At 38.8% G+C, this 21,504-nt stretch overlaps 2 protein-coding genes across 2 annotated transcripts; both read right to left on the bottom strand.

The window, feature by feature from the left end:
- Positions 1 to 1,087: 1,087 nt before the first annotated feature.
- On the bottom strand, positions 1,088 to 4,563 carry LOC110685932 (glutathione S-transferase TCHQD-like). Its single transcript, XM_021862488.1, has 3 exons — positions 4,439 to 4,563; positions 3,041 to 3,331; positions 1,088 to 2,004 (listed from the first exon to the last, which is right to left on the bottom strand). Exons 2-3 carry the CDS (start codon positions 3,247 to 3,249, stop codon positions 1,410 to 1,412), a joined length of 804 nt encoding a protein of 267 aa, XP_021718180.1. The 5' UTR covers positions 3,250 to 3,331; positions 4,439 to 4,563; the 3' UTR covers positions 1,088 to 1,409.
- A 7,430-nt stretch (positions 4,564 to 11,993) lies between these two features.
- LOC110686279 lies at positions 11,994 to 13,322 on the bottom strand. The gene has a single exon (XM_021862893.1). The coding sequence runs from the start codon at positions 13,320 to 13,322 to the stop codon at positions 11,994 to 11,996; it is 1,329 nt and encodes a 442-aa protein (XP_021718585.1).
- Between the last annotated feature and the right edge of the window lie 8,182 nt (positions 13,323 to 21,504).

Here is a 21,504-nt window from a genome sequence, read left to right as displayed (position 1 = left end):
AACATTTATTACACTGATTTACTCGTGAATTGTCAATAAATTTTCAATTTAATACTAAAAAAGGAAGTATATTAAATGCTTGTAGGGCTGCATATAGCATTATCCATTTAATTATCAATAAGTATGAATTATAAAAAATTAATAATTTTAAACTTTGGGATGATTCTAACGAGTATTTATTGGTTATATTTTGTCTTACTTATAAAACACAAACAATGGTCAAAGTAGTGCATATGAATAGTGTCAAAGTCAAAATGGGACACTTAAATAAAAACGGAGGGAGTATATATCAAATGTTATTGTAACTCTGATATGTTGTTGGACTTGTCTACCTGAGTCCATGTAGACTGGACATTCGGGCCGAGTGTAGATCAGGTCATTTCAGGTCTAATATGCATTTGGGTCGGGTCAAATTGTGTATTGACTATCAAATAAATTCGGTTCATAGATAATTTGATGGGTGTCTAGTTAAAACTTCGAGTCAAGTTCAGGCCGGTTCAAGTAGGGTCAGGTCAAGACTTCGGGACAAGTTCTAACTGGATCATTTTTAAGTCAAATTGAGTTCTGGACTTCTGGTCTAGACTTCGAGTCAAGTTTGAATTGGGTCATTCAGGTATTTGAGTATTTCGGATAAAATCATTTCAAGTATTAGGCAATATCGCTTCAAGTCACATTGGGTATTGGGTCTTTATGGGCCACATTGGGTATTGAGTCTGTATGGATCAATAATTCATGTATCAAGTAACTTTCAAGCCACGTAAAATTGGATATCGGGTAAAATGGATCAGGTCACTTCGAGCATCAAGTCAAAAGTGGCTCCAATTCAGGTTGGGTCGGGCCGCATTTCAGGTCCATATCATGTTACAAGTCAAGTAATTCGGGTCATATAATCGGCTATAACCTATGAGTCAGTTTTCCATGTCTAACCCATGCATATTTTCAAGTATAAACTTTTCATTATTTCAATAATATAAAAGTTCAACCATATCAAATTAAACCATTTTAAATGAGATTTGATCTTAACATATAAAGTTCATTATGAATAACCTTTTAGATTTTAAGGTGAACAAAATTTTATAAAATAAGGTGAACGGAAAAAAGCCTTAAAACCCACCATTGAAGAAAAGAAGGGTAAGTTCAAGTTACAGACATACTGACATAGTACAAGGTAATTACAATTTATTTCAAATCGGCTTACAAAACAATTGTAATTAATTTGAGATCGAAAATCTACATACATATCCATGTTACACCTTCAAAATTGAACAAAATGCAAAATGATTACAAAATCAAAAGAAAAAAGGGTTGAAGTGTCTTCTGTACAACATAAATATAGGACTCCCTACCCAATTTATAACATTTAAAGAATAAAAATCCAGAAATTTTATTATCTTCAAACCTCTGTATACTCAATATTTCTTCAACAAGCTCCTCATATGAATATAGCACCAGGTTTTCGTCAATGATTTTTTCCGCCTCCAACCATCAAAATACTTTCCGATCACCCTTTTGTAGCTAGGCCTTTGTTGCACCATCTTCCAGTACTCAGCAATGTTTGGCCTAGTGTTAATGTACTCATTTTCTAATCTTAGGAGAACCAAACGAGCTAATATTGGGATGAGCATAACATCTGCCATGGTGAACTCTTCTCCGGCTAAGTAAGAAGTATTGCTCAATTGTGTTTCTATTTCATCAAGAAGCCTAACCAAATGTTGTTCACTCCTCCTTATGACCTCTGGATCTTTCAACTTCTCTTCTGTATCATATTCATTTCTGAGCCTAAGGTGATAGGCACTTGCAAGATCAGGAAACTCTGACATCCTAGCAATAATCACCTGCCTTATGAATTTTGAAACATATAGCCGGTGTTTCTCAGGGACATGAGAGAGCGTGAAATATTTGGGATTCCACTCTTGGATTTTGTGCATCCATTCAAGGACTTCTCTGCTGCTGAGCTTAATGCCATCTCCGACTGAAGTGACAGCTGCTATCCTTTCTATGTACCTGCAATCCAAAGGAGAGTTCCATGGAATCAACTTTCCCATCCTTTCAACTCACATTATTATTTTTGCCAATATTTAAATTTAAAGTAAAAGTTAAAAGTTGCAAGCGAACTTTATGTCTAAAGTAACAGGATTTTTAATCATTAATCATCAGCCAAATACGAGTGCATATCAGCGCATAGCACCTATTGACAAACAAAGTGTATAGGAGGGTAGAAGCGTAATTTACCAGGCATTAGAAAACTTGAATATTCCACTTAACTGTGCTAGTGGTATATTTAATACTCCGAAAATGTACCACTGAAATCACATTGGTACATTTAATCAAAGTGGTACGTACATTTTGTAGTTTGAATTGTACCACTAGAAAACCAGTGCCATCCTATACACTTTCTAAGCACATAGGTGCTATACGCTAATACTTATTCGCCAATTACCATATCAGAAATTCAGAACAGGCTACAGAATCCTATATATCAACACAATACTATAAATTTTTTCCACAAGTGAAAGAAAATGTCTTCTAGGACACGTGAATACATGCAACTTTCTGATGGGCTGTATTCCAACTTGGATTACGACAATTTCAAATATTTCACTAAAAATTTGTAAAGGTAGCAGGCCTACCTTAATGATCAAGGGTTAAATGGATACTGTCCTTTTGCAAGACTTAAAAGAGCTTCTTTACAATTGTATAGGAAAAGCAATACAAATGTGACCACCCCCTACCTCATAAGTGAGAACCTCTGTAGAGTCATTAAGGTGATGGTACATTTGAGTATTTGACATCTACAACTTCCTTGAATAACAACAGATAGACATCCAAAACTGAATACCCTGAACTAAGGATAGCATAACCGAATTAAGTACACAATCAGCAATAAAAACAAGCATATGTCAAAGACATACTCTCTAACTAATGGAATATACAGTGACGGTGTCTATTGAACTCCATATGAGTGCTTCAAGGATAAAAATTTATGGCTAGAGGTATTGAAAATTGATTGAAAAGTACAGTGGCAAAAGAAATTGCTTACTGTAGTATCTCAATCGTGTTGTAAAGAATGTGAGAACCATTCTGGAACACAGGCAACTTCCCACTCGGGTTCATCCGAAAGAATGATGCATCCATGTTCTTGGCAGTGATAGGATTGATATGATATGATGTATAATCAATTTGATTCTCTTCCAGTGCAAGCCTCACCTTTTGGCTATCCACAGAGAAGGGGTGATGGTACAACTGCATTGTATCATCAATATAAACTCCAAGGATGTAATGTAGGTAGTATCTCAAAACTTATCCGATCAATCAGACACTAGCAAGCTTCCTGTAAAACAGCAAAGGGACAAGCACCACCAAAATAAGAAACAATACACAACTGAAGCGTGTAAATAAGCTTAGGACACAGATTTCTGAGCAGTACACAAAGTCTGATAAGGAACACAATATCGGAAGCAAACACTTTAAAATTGCCATACAGTCATGAGTCCCATAACTAAAGTAAAAACTTCATCCCCCCTCCCCTCCCCTCCCGGCGAATATAATAGGCAATAGACAGCTATACCACATCGATTGTAAGATTCAAGCGAATGGTATAGGCTTTACGGTGAACATTTTAGAGCAATATCTTATTTTCACCATGACCTCATGTTCTCATCCACATAATAATAAAAGCACATCAATCTCAGACTGATACTAAACAGAATCCACAATTAGAAATATTTTTTACATCTCCAAGTCAGCAAACAATGCTAATTGTGTGACAAAATTATAGGATGTTTAATTTTAAGGGTATGTCTAATCCATGAAGCTCACATCGACTCGAAAACCAGCATAATCTCTTATTAAACAGTGAAGACCCTATAGCAAATCAAATTGAAAACTTTCAGCAATATGATATTCTACTTCTATCAATTAGTTACACAACAAGGTAACTTATTTCTTATGCCAATAAAAAGGCATAAGTTCCCCCAATGATACTAGCATCAAGCCTCAATAGCTTATGGCCTTATGTAGCATGCTAGTCTAGACATGAAATTCATCTGATTGAGCAGTATTATTAGAAATTTTATACGTAGTATAAAACTTCACTATATATTAACACTAAAACCCCAAATTAATTCTTCTCAACATTATTAAAAAATAATAATTTAATACAATTCAATCGGAAAAACTACTGAAATTATTCTCATTTCTCAACCAAGCTAAGATATGATCTTAAAAAATAAAACCCAACATATAAATGAAAAACCCAGAAAATTAACAAGTCCAATGATTGAGTATTATGCACAGCTACAACCAAATTATGAAATATAATCTAAATCAACAAGAAAAACCCACATCAAAAATACAGTAATCATATAAAATATCATCAATAACAAGATTAAAGATGAAAATTGGATCATAAGAAAGAAAGGGTATGCTTAAAATTTACCTGAAATGAGTGGAAACTGGAAAGTTTGTAGCTTGACTTTGCTGACGGCTAAAAACAAGAGCATATAATTTATTTTTATTTAATTTATTTCATATACAAGTAATATGGAGGTGTTCAAGTGGGAGAGGAATAAATTAGTGATGAGAAGAAGGTTGGCAGTATCGCTGTCAGTGGGTGGGCCCATTCTCCTTTTTCCCGAGAGGGGAATTTTTGAAAGTAAAGATCGGAGAAAGAACAGGAATTTTGGGAAATTTTGGTTGATTTGTTGTAATTTTAGGACTTTTTTTCAAAATGAGCTTTATTTAGAAATAATTTTGTAAAGTAGACGCGTGGTCAAACTATTTATTAAACTAAGTTTTTGGGGTAAAATGTTGACTCGGTCAGCGTTTTACCCCTTTTTTAAAAAAAAAAACACAAAGTGTAAAACGTTGATTGAACATCTTTGACTTTTTTCCTTTTTAATTTCGTAATTTCTGATATTTAAAATGTTAAATAAAAAAAATAAAAAAATTCAAATACCCTAAATCGCTGATTGAGGCAGCGTTTAATTCAGTACATAAAATGCTGTCTGGGACAGCGTTTTTCCTGCTAGGCTGCAGCAGCCAACAGCCAGCAGCCTCCTCACTCCAAATTTAGCCCCCAACCCTCATTCAGCCACCACCCTCCACCACTCATTCAGCCACCACCCTCCACCATCACCCTCCAACACCACCCCCACCACCAACCCCAACCTCAACCACCATCCCCACCGTCATTCACGATCCCCGACAACCTCCCCACCATCGACCACCACCTTCCGCCACTTTTGCCCACCCTTAGCCATTTCAAACCACTCAAACCACCCCCAACAGCACTACAACCACCATGAACCACCACATGAACCACGATCGGCCATCGCTTCTACCCCGTTTCTCATTATGGAGCCCAAATGTTTTGTGTTTGCTATATATCGGCCTAGAATGATCTGTATGACTGACATAAGTCCAATTTGGACAAATAAGGAAGTTAAACTTCAAACCACACACAGATTCATTCAAAAAAACATTTACTATATTAATAATGTAAATGTTATATACATCAAACTAGAAAATCCGATTAAAACAAATAAATCAGATAATACTATCCTGACTTATTTATTCGGGGTAACGGTTCTTTATCTTGTCTTTCGTCCCTCCGTCTAACACGACGCCGCCTGTAATGAGTAATGGTGGTAAATGGGTCTCGGGGCGGTGGCGGAGTCTGCTGGATGGACGAAGGGTCTTCCTGAGTAGGTGTGGGCGCAGAACTGTGGATGAGGTAATCCTCTACGGCTCTGGGTGACGTAGGATCACCTCCACCACTACTCTGGCCGGCCTCGAACTGTGAGTGGACGGAGTGGCCTCCATGACTGTCCCGCGGGTGGACAAGATAGCCGTGACCATATCTCTGCAAGGTAGCCACGCCTATATCTCGCACCCGCTCGACCTGGGCTCTGGTGGGTCCGTCTGCAAGGGCGCCTGATAGTGCATCAACCATCGCCACCATATCCCGCCTGCAGTAATCATCAATCAGTTAGTTGTAGGATATAGAAATTTCAAAATTGATGAAAATAAGTAAATTAAATAAACTCACATATCCGTTAATTACGTCAAAGGCTGGATGGTAATGTGTGGATGGTGGCGTGTAGCTGGGATTGGTGAAACGCCGTGTAATCCGCCTGTATCAGACCATGTATGGATCGTGAGGATCCATAACGCCCTGGATCGGATCACCGCGATGACGAACTCCAACTGTCGCTGCCATAGGTCAATGTAACGCCCATGCTCCACTGACCAGTTTGTCTCCCCCTTTCCCCGGCGGTCAATGCCATGCAGGCGGATACTAGTGTCACACTACTGGGGGACAGGCTGGCGTAGTCCAAACTGTCGCATGACTCGCTCGGGTAGGTGACTCTCCACAACCTCGAAACAGATCAGGGGGGTCCTGGCACGCCACTCTGCTTGATGATCCAGCAGATGTGCAGGCATGGCATCTACTAAGTCAGCTACATATGGATCCCATGTCATCTGTAATAACACATCAAAATTAACACCATAAATAGTTAGTGCATAGACAATGTACAAATTAAATAAATGTTTACAAATTCCTTTTAAGTTACCACCTAATCCTCGGTGAGTTGGTCAAGGGCGTCTCGGTAATACGGAAGACCCCTCGCCGCATGTGCATGTGTTAGTCTAGGGACCACCCACCTAATACCAAAAAATGTTTTAGTTTGTCAACTAGCAAAATAAATCCGCCATAGTTCTAAAATAATGACAACTGAAACAAACCTGCAACCGTACGCCTCGTCAGGTGTAGGAAGCGGTGGAGCAACGTACGCCTGGTACTGCTCGTCTCGGTCCTGCTTCCCCTAATGATGTACAGCAGGCCTACTTGGTCTGCCTATATGGATGTGCTCCCAAGCCCATAACTGTAATACAAAAATACAAAACTAGGTTAAGTATAAACTAGGTAAGAAATTGCCAAACTAGATTGTTGATATTTAGGTGGGTTACCTGAAGCACAATCAAAGGACCTCCGATCTCGCCAGAACCACGCTGGGATGCTCTACACAGCTAGCGATACAACGTCGCCAAAGAGGCACTACCCCAGCTGTAGCCTCGGATATGATCCTAGTCGTGGTCTAACAGTTGTAGGTAAATAAGCTGCAGATGGCTCCCGCTCTTGTTGCCGAACAACACGCCCGAGATGAGCAGGAACAGGTATGCTCGAGCGTGTCTCTGAACCGTGGCATCATCAGCGTCCGCAGGCAGCGCACGAAAAGTTTTGCGTATCCAACGGGTCCTCAACCTGGAGCCCTTGATCTCGTCGAGACCTGGCTGAACCCCAAGAACCCGAGCTACCAAACTAAGGGGATCGACTAACGCGAGTCCTGTCATAGCACGGCCGTGTATAGGAAGGCGCGTGAGTATCGCTACGTCCCGCAATGTAACGGTCGCCTCCCCAATAGGTAGATGCACTACTAGAAATAGGTCTATTTCCGACGGACATGAATTTCCGTTGGAAAAATTAGAAATTCCGACGGATGTTTTATTCCGTAGGAAATTTCCGACGGAATATTTATCCGTAGGAAAATAAAGGATTTCCGACGGATTATTCCGTCGGAACGTTAAATTTCCAACGGAAAAAAATTCCGTCGGAATCCTCCGACGGATTTTTCCATCGGAATATCAAACTTCCTACGAAAATAAAATCCATCGAAAAATTCCGTGGGAAAATTTATTTTCCGTCGGAATTCAGGTTAAAAAAAAAAAACCAAAAAAAAAAACAAAACCCTACATTTAAAAGCCGGATCTCATTCCTATTTTCTCACTCCTCTATTTCGCCTCTTTTCTCCTTCTCCCTCCTCTCCTCTTTCCCTTCTCTTCTGGTTTCTACTTCTCCCTCCTCTCATCTCCTCGCCCTTCTCCCTCCTCTCATCTCCTCGCCGTTCTCCCTCCTCTTCTCGCCCTCCTCTTCTCGCCCTCCTCTTCTCACGTTTCTCTTCTCTTCTCCTCTCTCTTTCTCTCTCCTCTCCTCGCCCCCCTCTGCTCACCATACGTCACCTCCACCCCTCCTCTTCTAACGTTTCTCTTCTCCTCTCTCATTCTCTCTCCTCTCCTTGCCCTCCTCTTCTCACCGTACGTCACCTCCACCAGCACCGTGCTCACCGTACACCACCACCGTACCACTCTCATTCAAAGTTTATGGTTTTTTTGTTCAAACTCGACCTTGAAAATTCCAGATCTGGAATTTTCATGGTCGAGTTTGACCATTTAAACCTAACAAAGATGAAATTTCAAAAGGTATGTTTATTTTTATTTAGTATTGTGAGTTAATTTTTAATTCATGGGTTTATTTGTGATTTGGTTTTTTTTCCTGGCTTTTGTTTTGAATTTCTGAGTTTGGTTTTGCTGAATTTGATTTTTGTATATTCAATTTTTCTGTTTGAGTTTTAGTTCTGTTATTTTGTTTTTTTTTTTTGATTTTGTATATTCAATTCTGTATTATTTGTTTGCTGATTTTGTTTTTGTATATTCAATTTTGTTTTTTTTTTTATTTTGTTTTGCTGATTTTGCTTATTGGATTTGTTTCCGTTTTTTTTTTTTTTTTTTTATGAATTTTCTTTTTTTTTTATTCTGGGTGGCGGTGGTCTAGGTGAAGGTGGTGGCTGTCCGAATGTGGTTTAGGTGGAGGTGGTTGGGTGGTGTGGGGTTAGGCGTGGTGTGGGTGTGCATGGATGGGTTGGAGGTGGTTAGGCGTGGTGGTGGGTGTGGGTGTGGGCGTGGTGGCTGAAGGTGGTGGTGTTGTTTTTTTTTTAATGCTGTTTCCGACGGATTTGTACCCCGTCGGAAATTTCCGACGGACTTTTCCGGTGGCCGGAACTCCTCTTCCGACGAGAAAATTCCGTCGGAAAACTCCTTTCCAACGGAAAAGGCCGATTTTCCTACAAATGGGTTTACGACAACTTGTTCCGACGGAATTTCCGTCAGAAACGGGGTTTCCGACGGATTCACTACTAGAAATAGGTCTATTTCCGACGGACTGTTTCCGACGGACATGAATTCCGTAGGAAAAATAAATGATTTCCGACGGATTATTTCGTCGGAACGTTAAATTTCCTAGGGAAACAAATCCGTCGGAAACTTCCTACGAATTTTTCCATCGGAATGTCAAACTTCCCACCGAAATTAAATCCGTCGGAACTTTCCGACGGATTATTCCGTCGGAATTCAGGTTTTTTTTTTAAAAAAAAAATTAAATAAAACCTTACATTTAAAACCGGATCTAATTTTCTCACTCCTCCATTCCGCCACTTTTCTCCTTCTTCCTCCTCTCCTCTTTCCCTTCTCCCTCCTCTCATCTCCTCACCCTCCTCGCCGTTCTCCCTCCTCTCATCTCCTCACCCTTCTCCTCTCCTCTTTCCCTTCTCCCTCCTCTCCTCTTTCCCTTCTCCTTCCTTCTCTCTCCTCTCCTCGTCACCTCCGCCCACGAGCACGGTCCTCACCGCCCACCACCACCAACACGTTGCTCACCACACACCACCACCGTGAAATTTATCTCCTCTCATTCAAAGTTTATGGTTTTTTTGTTCAAACTCGACCTTGAAAATTCCAGATCTGGAATTTTCGTGGTCGAGTTTGACCATTTAAACCCAACAAAGATGAAATTTCAAAAAGTATGTTTATTTTTATTTAGTATTGTGAGTTAATTTTGAATTTGTGGGTTTATTTGTGATTCGGTTTTTTTTTTGGCTTTTATTTCTAATTTCTGAGTTTGGTTTTGCTCAATTTAATTTTTGTATATTCAATTTTGTATGATTTTTGCTGATTTTGTTTTTGGATATTCAATTTTGTTTTTTTTTTATGAATTTTCGGTTTTTTTTTTTGCGTGGCGGTGGTCTGGGTGGCGGTGGTCTTGGTTGTGGTGGGGGTGGGCTGGTGTGGTAGGGTGTCTGGGTAAGTTAGAGGGTAGGGGGCAGGGCCGGGGTGGGGTGGGCTTCTGGTGGTGTGGGGGTAAGTCAGGGGGTAGGGGGTGGGGTGGGCTTCTGGTGGTGTGGGGGTAAGTCAGGGGAGTATGGGGCATGGGTGGGGTGGGCTGGTGGTGGTGGGCAGGGGGTAAGTCAGGGGGTAGGGGGTGGCTGGTGGGTGGGGATTTGGATTATGGTGGCAGTGGGTGGGCTGGTGGTGGGGGTGGTGGGTGGGGTTTTTTTTTTTTTTTTTAATAAATTTTCCGACGGAATTTCTGTCGGAATATTCCGACGGATTTAATTTCCATCGGAAATTTCTGACGGACTTTCCGGTACCTGAAAATTCTCTTTCGAGGAAAAAATTCCGTCAAAATTCCGTTGGAAAAGGCCGTTTTCGACGGTAAAGGCCGTTTTTTCCTACAAAAGTGTTTCCGACAACCAGTTCCGACGGAATTTCCGTCGGAAACGGCCTTTTTCGACGGATTTCAGGGTGTTTCCGACGGAATTTCGCCGTCGGAAATGGCCTGTTTTCTAGTAGTGATTTCAGGGTGTTTCCGACGGAATTTTTCCGTCGGAAATGGCCTGTTTTCTAGTAGTGGATGGAAGGAGTGCGTCTCCTGTCTCCATCTCTCCGCGAGCGCAGTGACAAGCGCTCGATCGATCTCTCTGAACGCCATTCGATGAATACCGCCCAAGCCAGCCAACTCAACGTACGGAATAATGCGTGGATCGACAACCCAGTCACCCATGTGTTTGGTAGTGTAGTGCCTGCAAACCAGCATCCTCACTGTATCAACCTGATAAATAACCGTACGACCGTAAATAACTTTAGATACTATATCAATTTAACATGCATACAAGTACATGAACTGACGGATGAAATATTACCGACTGATCCCATATGTCAACGCTCCGATGTTTGTCCTGTAGTGTCAGGATAGAAGGGTCAACAGGTTCGGGTGTCCTATCTTGTCCGTCCATGATATCTGTTCATTAACAACGTTACATACTAATTTTCAACACAATTACTGGATTAGAAATTAAACATGAGCAAAATCCCAAATTAATGGCAACGACAAACGGTAAATTTCAAATGTCAAACTTCAAAATAGAAATGTTCCAAGTAAAAATTACAAATGTTATAAACGTTACAAATTTAGAAACAAAAGCAAGCTAGTATTCTACTACAGCATTCTACAAATACAAAGTTAGGTCCCGGTCGGTTTAGAAGGACACGTTCTCTGGTTGTGACCCTACTAGTGACAGCGGCTGCATTTGCTCGGGGGGCGGTTAGTCTCAGCCATTTCATTGCGTATGCTTTTTGACTTTGGCCGACCTTGTCCTCGTACCATGCTGCAGTCCGGAATGAGTTTAGGGCCGGTGAACTCTGCCCTGGTCATCTCACAGGGGATAGACCAGAACTGTGGTGCATAGGTGTTCGTATAGGCCTCCGAATGCAGCACACGGTCCACCCATGGCCGCTCTGATAGTGAATACTTCGCACAAACTGCTAGAACATAAGAACATGCATGGGAGGTGGAATATCCGTGGTTTGTTGCATGTACACATCCTCAACTGAAAGTTAATATTATGTTTATGACCTCCTTTTCTACCAAGTCGCTTTCCCCTTTCGGTTGTAACTTGATATATATGCAGTCGACGATTATACGCATCCACTTTGTGATATCTTGCTTTTGCGGTGTTCTTCTCCAGAATGACAGTGACCTTGGGGGGGTATGCAAGTCCTTGTTCAGACCTAGCCTCAAAAGATTCCCTTCTTAAAGTGAAGTACCTGTTAACTATGTGGAAAGTTAACTCGACAAGGGACATGATCGGTAGAAACCGAGCTCCCTTCAACACATTGTTAAATGTTTCAGAGAAGTTTGTAGTACATATCTCATATCTACGACCAGCGTCGTGAAACAAAGACCACATAGGAAACGACACCTGGACAATATACTCTATGGCCTTGGTACATGCGTGACCGATCGAACACAGATCAGCTTGCAGTTTTCTTTCTTGCCTTTGGTATGCAACAACCTTGAACATATCTCTCATGTCATTGCTTCACACGTGATTTTTCAAGTTAGAAGCCATGTGGCGAACACAAAACCTGTGATAGACTCGCGGCTTGTTGAAACCAACGTTAGGATCATTAATTGTTGCAATGATCCCAGCATGTCGATCAGATATAACATAGAGGCCATCTCGTTGCGTGACATGAACCCGAATGCAGCCCGGAAACCAAGACCATCTGGAAGTGTTTTCCCCTTCAACCAACGCAAATGCTAGCGGAAATACTTGGAAGCTTGCATCCACACTTGTAGCAACCAAAAATGTTCCTTTATACTTCCCGTACAAGTGCATCCCATCGATACAGATAACAGGCATACAATGTTTAAAACCATCGATACAAGGACCGAAGGCCCAAAACACCCGGTCAAACACTTCCATGTTGCTATAGTAAACACCATCCACCAGAGCTTTGTGTTTCCATACAACAACAGTTCCCGGATTTGACTGTTGGAGTGCTTGTATGAAGTGCGGAAGTCTGCCATAAGAACTCTCCCAATCCCCAAATATTTTAGCTATAGCTTTCTCCTTGGCATACCATGCTCTTCGATACAGAACATCGAAATGAAATTGCTTGGAGATGGAATCCTGTATGAATTCAACTTTCAAGGACGGATCTTTCTGCACAAAGGACTTCACATACTCAGATACTATGGACGAATCCAAGTGTGGGTGATTAGTAGATAGTACTTCAGTGACACAGTTCTCCCGGTGTGGGCCTTTATATGTGACTAGGGTGAAGCCACGCGCGTGCTCACTTGTTTTAGTACCCCGTAACGACCAACCACATTTCTTCTTGCACCGCGGATGAAGGACATTCTCATTCGAGGTCACTGTGGTGTAAAATTGATTTCTCTGTAGAGAATACATCTTCACCATTTCTTGAAGCATTTTCTTACTTTCAAAAAACATGTCCTTCTCAAATTCTCCCCCAGGATCAAACGATGTATGGCTACCCGATTCGGCCCGATACTGATCAACTTCGTAGTTCTCGTTTACCTGACTGAACCAAGGTATGGGAGTTCTAACCACGGCCTCACCAACTTCCATGCGTGCAGGTTCAACATCCATGTTGTCAAGACCATCTTCCTCCTCTCCGCTCTCGGCCTCATCATTTGTTTCAGCATACACATCATACACAGACAATTCATTACTCACAATATTTTCTAGATTTTCAAGATGATTTAGCATAGGTTGAGACGGTGATGCTTGTACATCATCTTGCATAGGTGAAGCTATATGAGAACTAAACGGCATGTGAAATTGATCGTCGTGCAACATTCTACTGAAAGATCCCATCCCATATTCATGATCCCATCCCATATTCATTTGTTGGAATGTCGTGTGAGGGCATTTACAAGGACTCTGTGTTGTAACCGGAAATATATGTTGCTTGTTGTTCTGGCCGAGTACTTTGTTGGGTACATATAGGCACCATTTCTACATATATCTCAGTGGGAACACCTTTCATTGCAACGACGCTCCTCAAAGCTTTCAAATGTCTCCGTAAAAACAGGTAACACTTGGACCCCATTAACAGTCTCAAACCTCATTTTAATGTTCAGTTGAACGTTCATTGGGTTTGAACCAATACTACTATGAACCTCGTTCACCAAATCATTGAAAGTCATGTCTGGTTCAAGTGTTAGTGGTTCCATATTTCCTCCATTATACACAACATTTGGTCAAACAGACAGAATTTCACCTCCCCACTGACATAAAAAAAACTACATTTTGTGCAGCCATATTCTACATATTAACCAAAACACATTTTAGGATAATTGAATTCTAGAGCGAGGTAAAAAAAAGTTGACAAGAGCCATATTAATTGTTCATTTGTTGACAAGAGCCATATTATTTGTTCATTTTGCTGATAAGAGTCTTCTCACCAAATAATCTATGGATAAATTATCAATAATGAAATAAGAGTCTTCTCACCAATAATCTATAGATAAATTATCACATTTTAAACCACACTAATATTATAAATATAATGCCCTTAAATTTCACATAAATGTACCACATTACCATCAACAATTTCATCAACAATGTACCACATTACCATCAATAATTATCAACAATTTACCACATTTTCATTAATAATTAGCAATAATTTGATACAATTTACAACAATTAATCACAATTAAGAGCAATTATCAACATTACACTAATATGAATTTAGGGTTTACCACAAAATTGAGTGAGTGAGTGAGAGAGAGAGAGAGAGAGATAGAGGAATAGCAGCAACAGCGACCGGCGGCAGCAGCAACGGCGACAGCGGCAGCGTCGAGTGCGGTGGTTGAGTGTGAAAGTGTACGGGTCTTCTACCGTTAGTGAGAGAGAGTGAGAGTGAGAATTTGAGTGAAGTGAGAATGAAGCAGCCTGCGAATTCTGCCTGGAACATAATACCCAAGAAACGCTAACTGAGTCAGCGTTTCACTAAAAGGCATTTTTTTTAAATCAAAAATTACGAAATTTAAAAAATAAGTCAAAGAAGTAAAACGCTGCTTCAGCGTTTTACACTTTGTGTTTTTTTTTTTTTTTTTTTTTTTTTTAAAAAAAAATCAGGGGTATTTAGTTTGGTAAATAATTTGGCCACGAATCTACTTTACAAAATAGTTTTGTAATTAGGCTTACTTTGGAAAAAAGTCCGTAATTTTACAAACCCAAGATCTAGTTAAAAGTTGAATGCATGACTCTATTTTAGAGTCGAGGTGATCATTCATGAATTTGGGTAAATGGATCATTGGTATATACTCGGATATCTTGTAAGTTAGATTGGTCTGTTGTCCTATTGATTAGAGAATTTAAGAAACTTCTAATCATTCGATAATATATATTTTCTTCGTTTCTTTACACTTGCAACATTTCCCTAAAATGAAAATGTCACAATAGCTGTAGAAACACTATAAAAGGAAGATTTTTATAATGAAAATTGTATTATTACCTTTATTTAAAGTTCATGGCTCACTTGATTATACTCCTAAGAACCTCTTAACCCCATTTTAAGTATATTATATCATGTAAGGTTCAATTTTTCTTAAATATTGTGATAAAATGTGTGTTGCAACTATAAAGAAACAGAGGAAGTATGTAGTATAGTATAAAAAATATTTTATAGATGGGTAATGCTATATGCAGCCCTAAGAACTATAAGGGCTGCATATAAGCATTTAATATACTTCTTTTTTTAGTACTCGTATTAAGTTGGGAATTTATCGACAATTTACGAGTAAATCGGTGTAATAAATGTTTATTTATTGTCTATTTATTTTCACTTTTAGCTTTTTCACTTTGGGCTGCATATATCTTTTTCCTTATCTTATAATTTTCAATCAAAATGAAAATTCTACTAAGCTACACATTACCAAAATTGATTAATACTCCGTACTACATATACGGGGAGAGTGAAACTCATCCACTACTAAGGATGGCAATACTAAATAGATATCAGCTCCACCCGCTTTAAATAAATGGATGAAAACCCGATTTAAATGGATGAGAAGTTGGTGATGGATCGGATCGAATATGGATGATACTTACTTCACTCGTTAACCATCCACCCATCCGTTTAACATATATAAAAATTTGTATTTATAAATTTTTAGTAATAAAAAATAAAATGTGCAAGAAAATTACTTATGTTTGTGTTGCAAGTTAATTTTTTCAAAGAATACGTTGTTATTATTTTCTTTTTTATTATTAAAATAGAAATTTATTGTATAAATAACCGAAAGTTATAGTTTATGTCGATTTTTTTCACTTTAATTACTCATCTGTTACTCATCCGCTCCACCCGTTTCATCCGCAGATGATGGACGGATGGATGTGGATGGAGCAATTGGAATAATGGATGGATGCGGGTGAAGCTCCACCTGATCCAAATCCGATCCATTGCCATCTTTATCCAATACCCCTTCATTAAATTTCCCTATAAAAATCAAACAATTGGCCAATGGTGCGGAACTCATGAAAGGTGAAAGTTTCACCACCTCACATAATCAATCTTTATGGAAAAAGAAGTTGGATGCGTTAATCGCTTGTTTGATTTTCACAAATATAAGCTTAAAACATCTTTAAAAAATTTAAAACATAAAATCATACTGTTTAAATATTTATTCTATAAAGGAAGTTATATACTTATATGACTAAATTTCTCTAGACTCTAGGTAATTGAATGTTCTAATTGGTATCGATAAGCCTTTACATATTTTTTCAAATTTATAAGTATCTTTGGAAACATATGAATGGAGAAGCCAAATCAAGGCATATTACAGTAATGGATTATGTGAAGTATGACGTGGGTAAGAGCGTCGCCAAAACGCAAATAGCTCAAAATTTCATGTGGGACGGCTGAATGAAAGCAACTTCGAGTACAGCCTCCATTACGGGTGTTTTTTCTTTTTCATGAACTAGTTGGGCCTATTTCTCTAAATGGTCGGTGGTGGTGGGTCTCATTTTCATTACATTAGGTTTAATTACTTGCATAATTACTACTTACTCACTTACGTATATAAATTTAAAAAAAAAAAAAACCATATTCTCCCTCTATTTTTTTAAAAAATAACTCACTTGTATTTATGCGGAGTTTTAGAAGAGTTATTTGCTTTAATATTTTAGTATTAAATTATACAAGTGGGATAAGTGGATGATTAATTTATTTTGATAAAAGTACAATATAGGTCATAAAATAGATAGTATCGATAAGCCTTTACATATTTTTACAGATTTATAAGTATCTATGAGGCATTATTATTATTCACTAACATCATCTCCCTCATCTCACTTAAATATGTGATAACAAACTTACAAACAAGCCGTTAGTTCTTAGGCATAGTAAGTACAAAAGTTTAGATTTTTTTATGATTTCTTAATAGCGTAATGAATATAGGTTGTATAATGAATTTTAAAAAGTCATTCAACTTATATATATAAATGATAATCATGTTAATTTTGGAAATTGAGAACTTAATAGAAAACTATAACCTAAACTTATTTTCCAGCTTGAAAAATTCATTGTTTTCCATCCTATATATACAAACAACATAAAAAAGGAAAATCAAAATCATGTACTTTGTTTGAAAAATGCTTTCAATAAAAACAAATGGAGCCTAAAGAAAAAATGAACAAAGTATAAACTTCTCTAGTACAGGGGCCATCAATTTATTATCTAGCTATTTGGCAGAAACCTCTTTTTATTACTTCACCCGTCCCTAATTTTCACCCTGTTTGACTTTTCACAATCTCCAATATGTGTTTAAAAACGTTGATATCTCAAATTTATACGAGTAAAAAATTTGATATTACTAAAATATACAATGAGATGGATTCAACAAAATTCCACATGACAATTTTATCTCTTATGCATTAACGGGAATTTATATTCAATGTTGTTAAACTTTGACCAAAAATTGGCAATGGGCAAAATATTAGGGACAGGGAGTTTTGGTTTGTGAAAATAATTTTGGGCCATCTTACACAATTAATATCATCAAACAAAGCATAGTGGATAAGATGGTAGATTAGAATTAAACTCTGAAGCCCGACGTAGCAAGGCCTAAATTAAAGCCCTGAAAAGTCAGCCCAGATAAAAGTAGACCTAGCCCAATAGCTGCCTTCTTTAAAAAAAAAACCTATCCCAGCCCAAAGATGATCCGACCCATAAACATTGAATTTGAAACAAATTGCTCAATTTTGATCGAACCGAAATTGACCTAGTCTCAAAATTTTTATGACTAAGAGCGATCTACTCTCATTATATTTTATTTAGCTATTGACCTTAAGTGATTATATCATATTAATGGGTCCAAACACGGCAAACAGATTGAGTTATTTATTATCTGATACGGCTTAATTAAGTTGACTCGTATTAAACCTCATTCAATTGATTCTGTTTCCAATTGGAATGAGAGAGGATATGAATTCTAAAGAGAGCAAACCTAATTAAATATACTCCATTCATGTCATCATATGCATGAAAAGGAGACATACCTACCTTTTACACATCAAAATTTCAGTAATGGTATTCACATGCTAATAATGTTAAGTAGTGACTAACGTAGTAATGTGTGAATGAAATAGCCCAAGGCCCCAAGTAGATGAATGGTGCCAAATATATTGATTACGAAAGCCCTTGATATTTCTCCCAATCTTCAGTAATTGAATTTGAAGCTTGTTATTGTTGCTTTTGTAGCACATAAATCATCTTCAAGTAATAATGATATCATCCGACCCTTTTACAGATTTATTATGCGGCAATGAATTACTGTTGTTTCATTGTATGTTAAAAAAATTCATCCATCTTTTAAAAAAAAGTTCAAATTTCCCTCATTATCGTTTTTGTTATCTAGTAATTAAGGTGAGTTTTGTGACAATTAAATTTAAACTAAACAAATTAAAAGCAACATAATTAATCATAAAAATTACATTTCACTATATGATTATTCCATAACATTTTTCAAACTTCATGTCATATATGATATGTGCTAGGGAAATGATATATACAATATCAAGACTTGTATATAATGAGTTAAAAATAAAAATTTTTATGTTAAGCACAGTCAAACATAGTTGGATTATATGAGAAAAACTCTTTACCAAACAATAAAAACTAACAAGATTCAAAACATTAACAACCTTTAGGGACATTCGACCTAAAAAGGAACAACAAAAAAGGACAAAAGAAGTTTATAAGTTATATATAAAGTACGTCTCTTGCCATGTTTTATTATGTTACGCCATGCATAAGTAACGTAGGGCTTATTTGTTATCTGAAAATTATGATGATACCGAACTGGTACTTAGTAAAAACTTTTGGTAATTTATGTACTAGCGTAATAATTTTACCATGAAATTAGATGTAAGTTTAGTCTATCTAACTACTGGTTTTATACCTTTACTCAATGAGGAGGACTAGGCCCTTGAAGTCGGATGGGCTTGCCATGCTGACTGGGCTTGATTGACTTTAGCATGCTTGGGAGAGTTGAACCTTGCTTTGGGCTTTTGTAATTAAATCATTTGGGCCGGCCCAATTAGATTAACTGAATTGGACCCAAACAACTTGCCCCCCAGACCCGATTCGGAAAAATGACGAGTTGGGTTTTGACTTGCAAAATGGAGGGAAACAAATGATTATAATTTGAAAGAGGAATTTGGACAGTGTTTTTTAGGCAATGTTTCAGATGCGCCTATGGCCTCTTTGCCCATAGGAACTGATTCGTCCGAAGTACAAGGCCTCATTAGGAAATACTACGGGATTTTATCATTTATCCTCGTCTTGGCAGGTTTTACGGCTTGCCGAAGTATAATGCCTCATTAGGCAATACTTCGGACAGCACTAAACGAAAACCTTGAATTTGCAAAAATCATGGAAGACAGAAAAAATAGAAACTTTACCGAATTTGAATAAATGGTGGCTCAAAGGCCTTTCATTAATGATGGAGATGTACTTACATATATTATTCTTCCCCGAAGGGCTTTACACATGGTATTTCTTAAGTACATCAGCGTTCTAGTGATTTTTCAACTCAGTCTCATCCAACTGCCGAAGTCGGTATGTGCCTGGATGAAGCTCATCATATATTTCATAGGGTCCCTCCCAAGTGGCCGAGAGTTTCCCATGAATGCGGCCTTTTTGCACAGTAGCAGCATTCCGAAGAATAAGATCCCCAATCTTGAGAAGTCTTGCACGAACTCTTCGGTTGTAAAATTTGTTGATTCTCTGCTTGTATGCATCCATTTTATCTCGAGCTAAATCTATGATCTCGTCTAAGAAGTCAAGGGATTCTTTCAAGAGTTGTTCATTTTCTTCGGCTGAGAAGAGATTCACTCGTAGACTTTCTGAGCCAATCTCCACTGGAAGGACGGCTTCGGATCTATACACCAGCTAAAAAGGTGAATGCCCCGTTGCCTCTTTTTCTATTGTCCGAAGTGACTAGAGGGTTCCTGGAAGCTCCTCTATTCACTTGGACTTTTGATCTTCAATCCTCTTCTTGAGAGCGTTAAGGATTTGTTTATTTGCAGCTTCGGCTTGGCCGTCACTTTGCGGATGACACACCGCAGAATATGCCAGTTTAATGCCGAACTGATCCGTGTACCACACGCTTCAGCGGCAGATTATCAAATTGCCTTCCATGATCAAAGATAAAAACTTTCGGAATCCCGAAGCGAGTGATGATGTTTTGCCAGATGAATTTCCTGACTGTTTGTTCTGTAATGTTCGAAGCTGCTTCGGCCTCGATCCATTAGCTGAAATAGTTTATTCCGACTATTAGCCATCTTTTTTGATATGGAGCATCAGGAAATGGTCCCAAAATATCCAATCCCCATTGAGTGAATGGGAGAGGATTCAGGTTGGCTGAAGATCTCGCGATGGCCGATGGATGACTGGTGCGAACTTTTGACATTTCTCGCATTTTCTAACCAGCTCCTTGGCATCTACGATCATGGTTGGCCAAAAATATCCAGCCCTTAGCGCTTTATGGGCTAAGGCTCTTCCCCCTATGTGGTTTCTGCAGATACCAAGATGAATTTCCCAAAGGATATAATCAACATCTGTTGGACCCATGCATTTCAATAGTGGGGCTGAAGAGGACTATTTCAGAAGCTCTCCTCTAAAGATGATGAATCTTGAGCTGATTCTTTTTATCTTAGAGGCTAAGTTTCTGTCCTCCGGAAATTCTCCCCGAAGTTTGTAAGCTAGGATAAGGTCCATCCAGCTCGGCTCGTGTGCGACATAGAAAACCTCAGGCTCTTGGTCCACACTTTTTTCTCAGCGCACTTCCACATATACAGACCGGTTCAGCTCGGTTAGAGTTGAACTTGTAAGTTTGGAGATTGCGTCGGCTTGTGCCCCTTGGGATCAGCTCGACTTCAAAAGTTCTTAGCTTCGCAATGACAGTTTTGATCTTTGCGAGGTAAACAATCATTGAGGGCTCTTTGGCCTCGCATTCACCTTAAATATGATTTGCGACAAGCCGAGAGTCCGTCTTTAAACGGACATGCTCGGCCTCCAACGCTATGCACAGCTCTAAACCGGCAAATGTTGCTTCATACTCAACATTGTTGTTTGAAGCCTTGAACGACAATTTTAGTGCATATTCAAAGGATTTGTCTTCGGGAGAGGCTATGACGACCCTTGCCCCCGAACCATTCACGGTGGAGGATCCATCCGTGAAAACGGTCCAGATTTTCTTTCCCTGGTCAAGTGTCTCTTGATAAGAACACTCGGCTAGGAAAACTGCTAAGGCTTGCGCCTTGATAGCTGCCCTCGGCTACTGAACTCAGTGAGCTCGAAAGCCCACTTTGCTAATCTACCAGATTTTTCTACCTTGCCGAGGACTTTTTCCAGCGGTTGATCAGTTAACACCACTATTTGATGGGAATCAAATTAGGGCCTCAACTTCCCAGCGGCTACCACTACTGCGTATGTAACTTTTTCAAGTAGGGGGTAGCGTGTCTCGGCATCTGTCAGAGTGTGGCTAACAAAATAGATCGGTTGCTGAAT

This window comes from Chenopodium quinoa, unplaced genomic scaffold (genome assembly GCF_001683475.1).
Source record: "Chenopodium quinoa cultivar QQ74 unplaced genomic scaffold, ASM168347v1, whole genome shotgun sequence".
Taxonomy (NCBI): Eukaryota; Viridiplantae; Streptophyta; class Magnoliopsida; order Caryophyllales; family Amaranthaceae; genus Chenopodium; species Chenopodium quinoa.
This window is presented reverse-complemented; position numbering and strand designations above follow the sequence as displayed.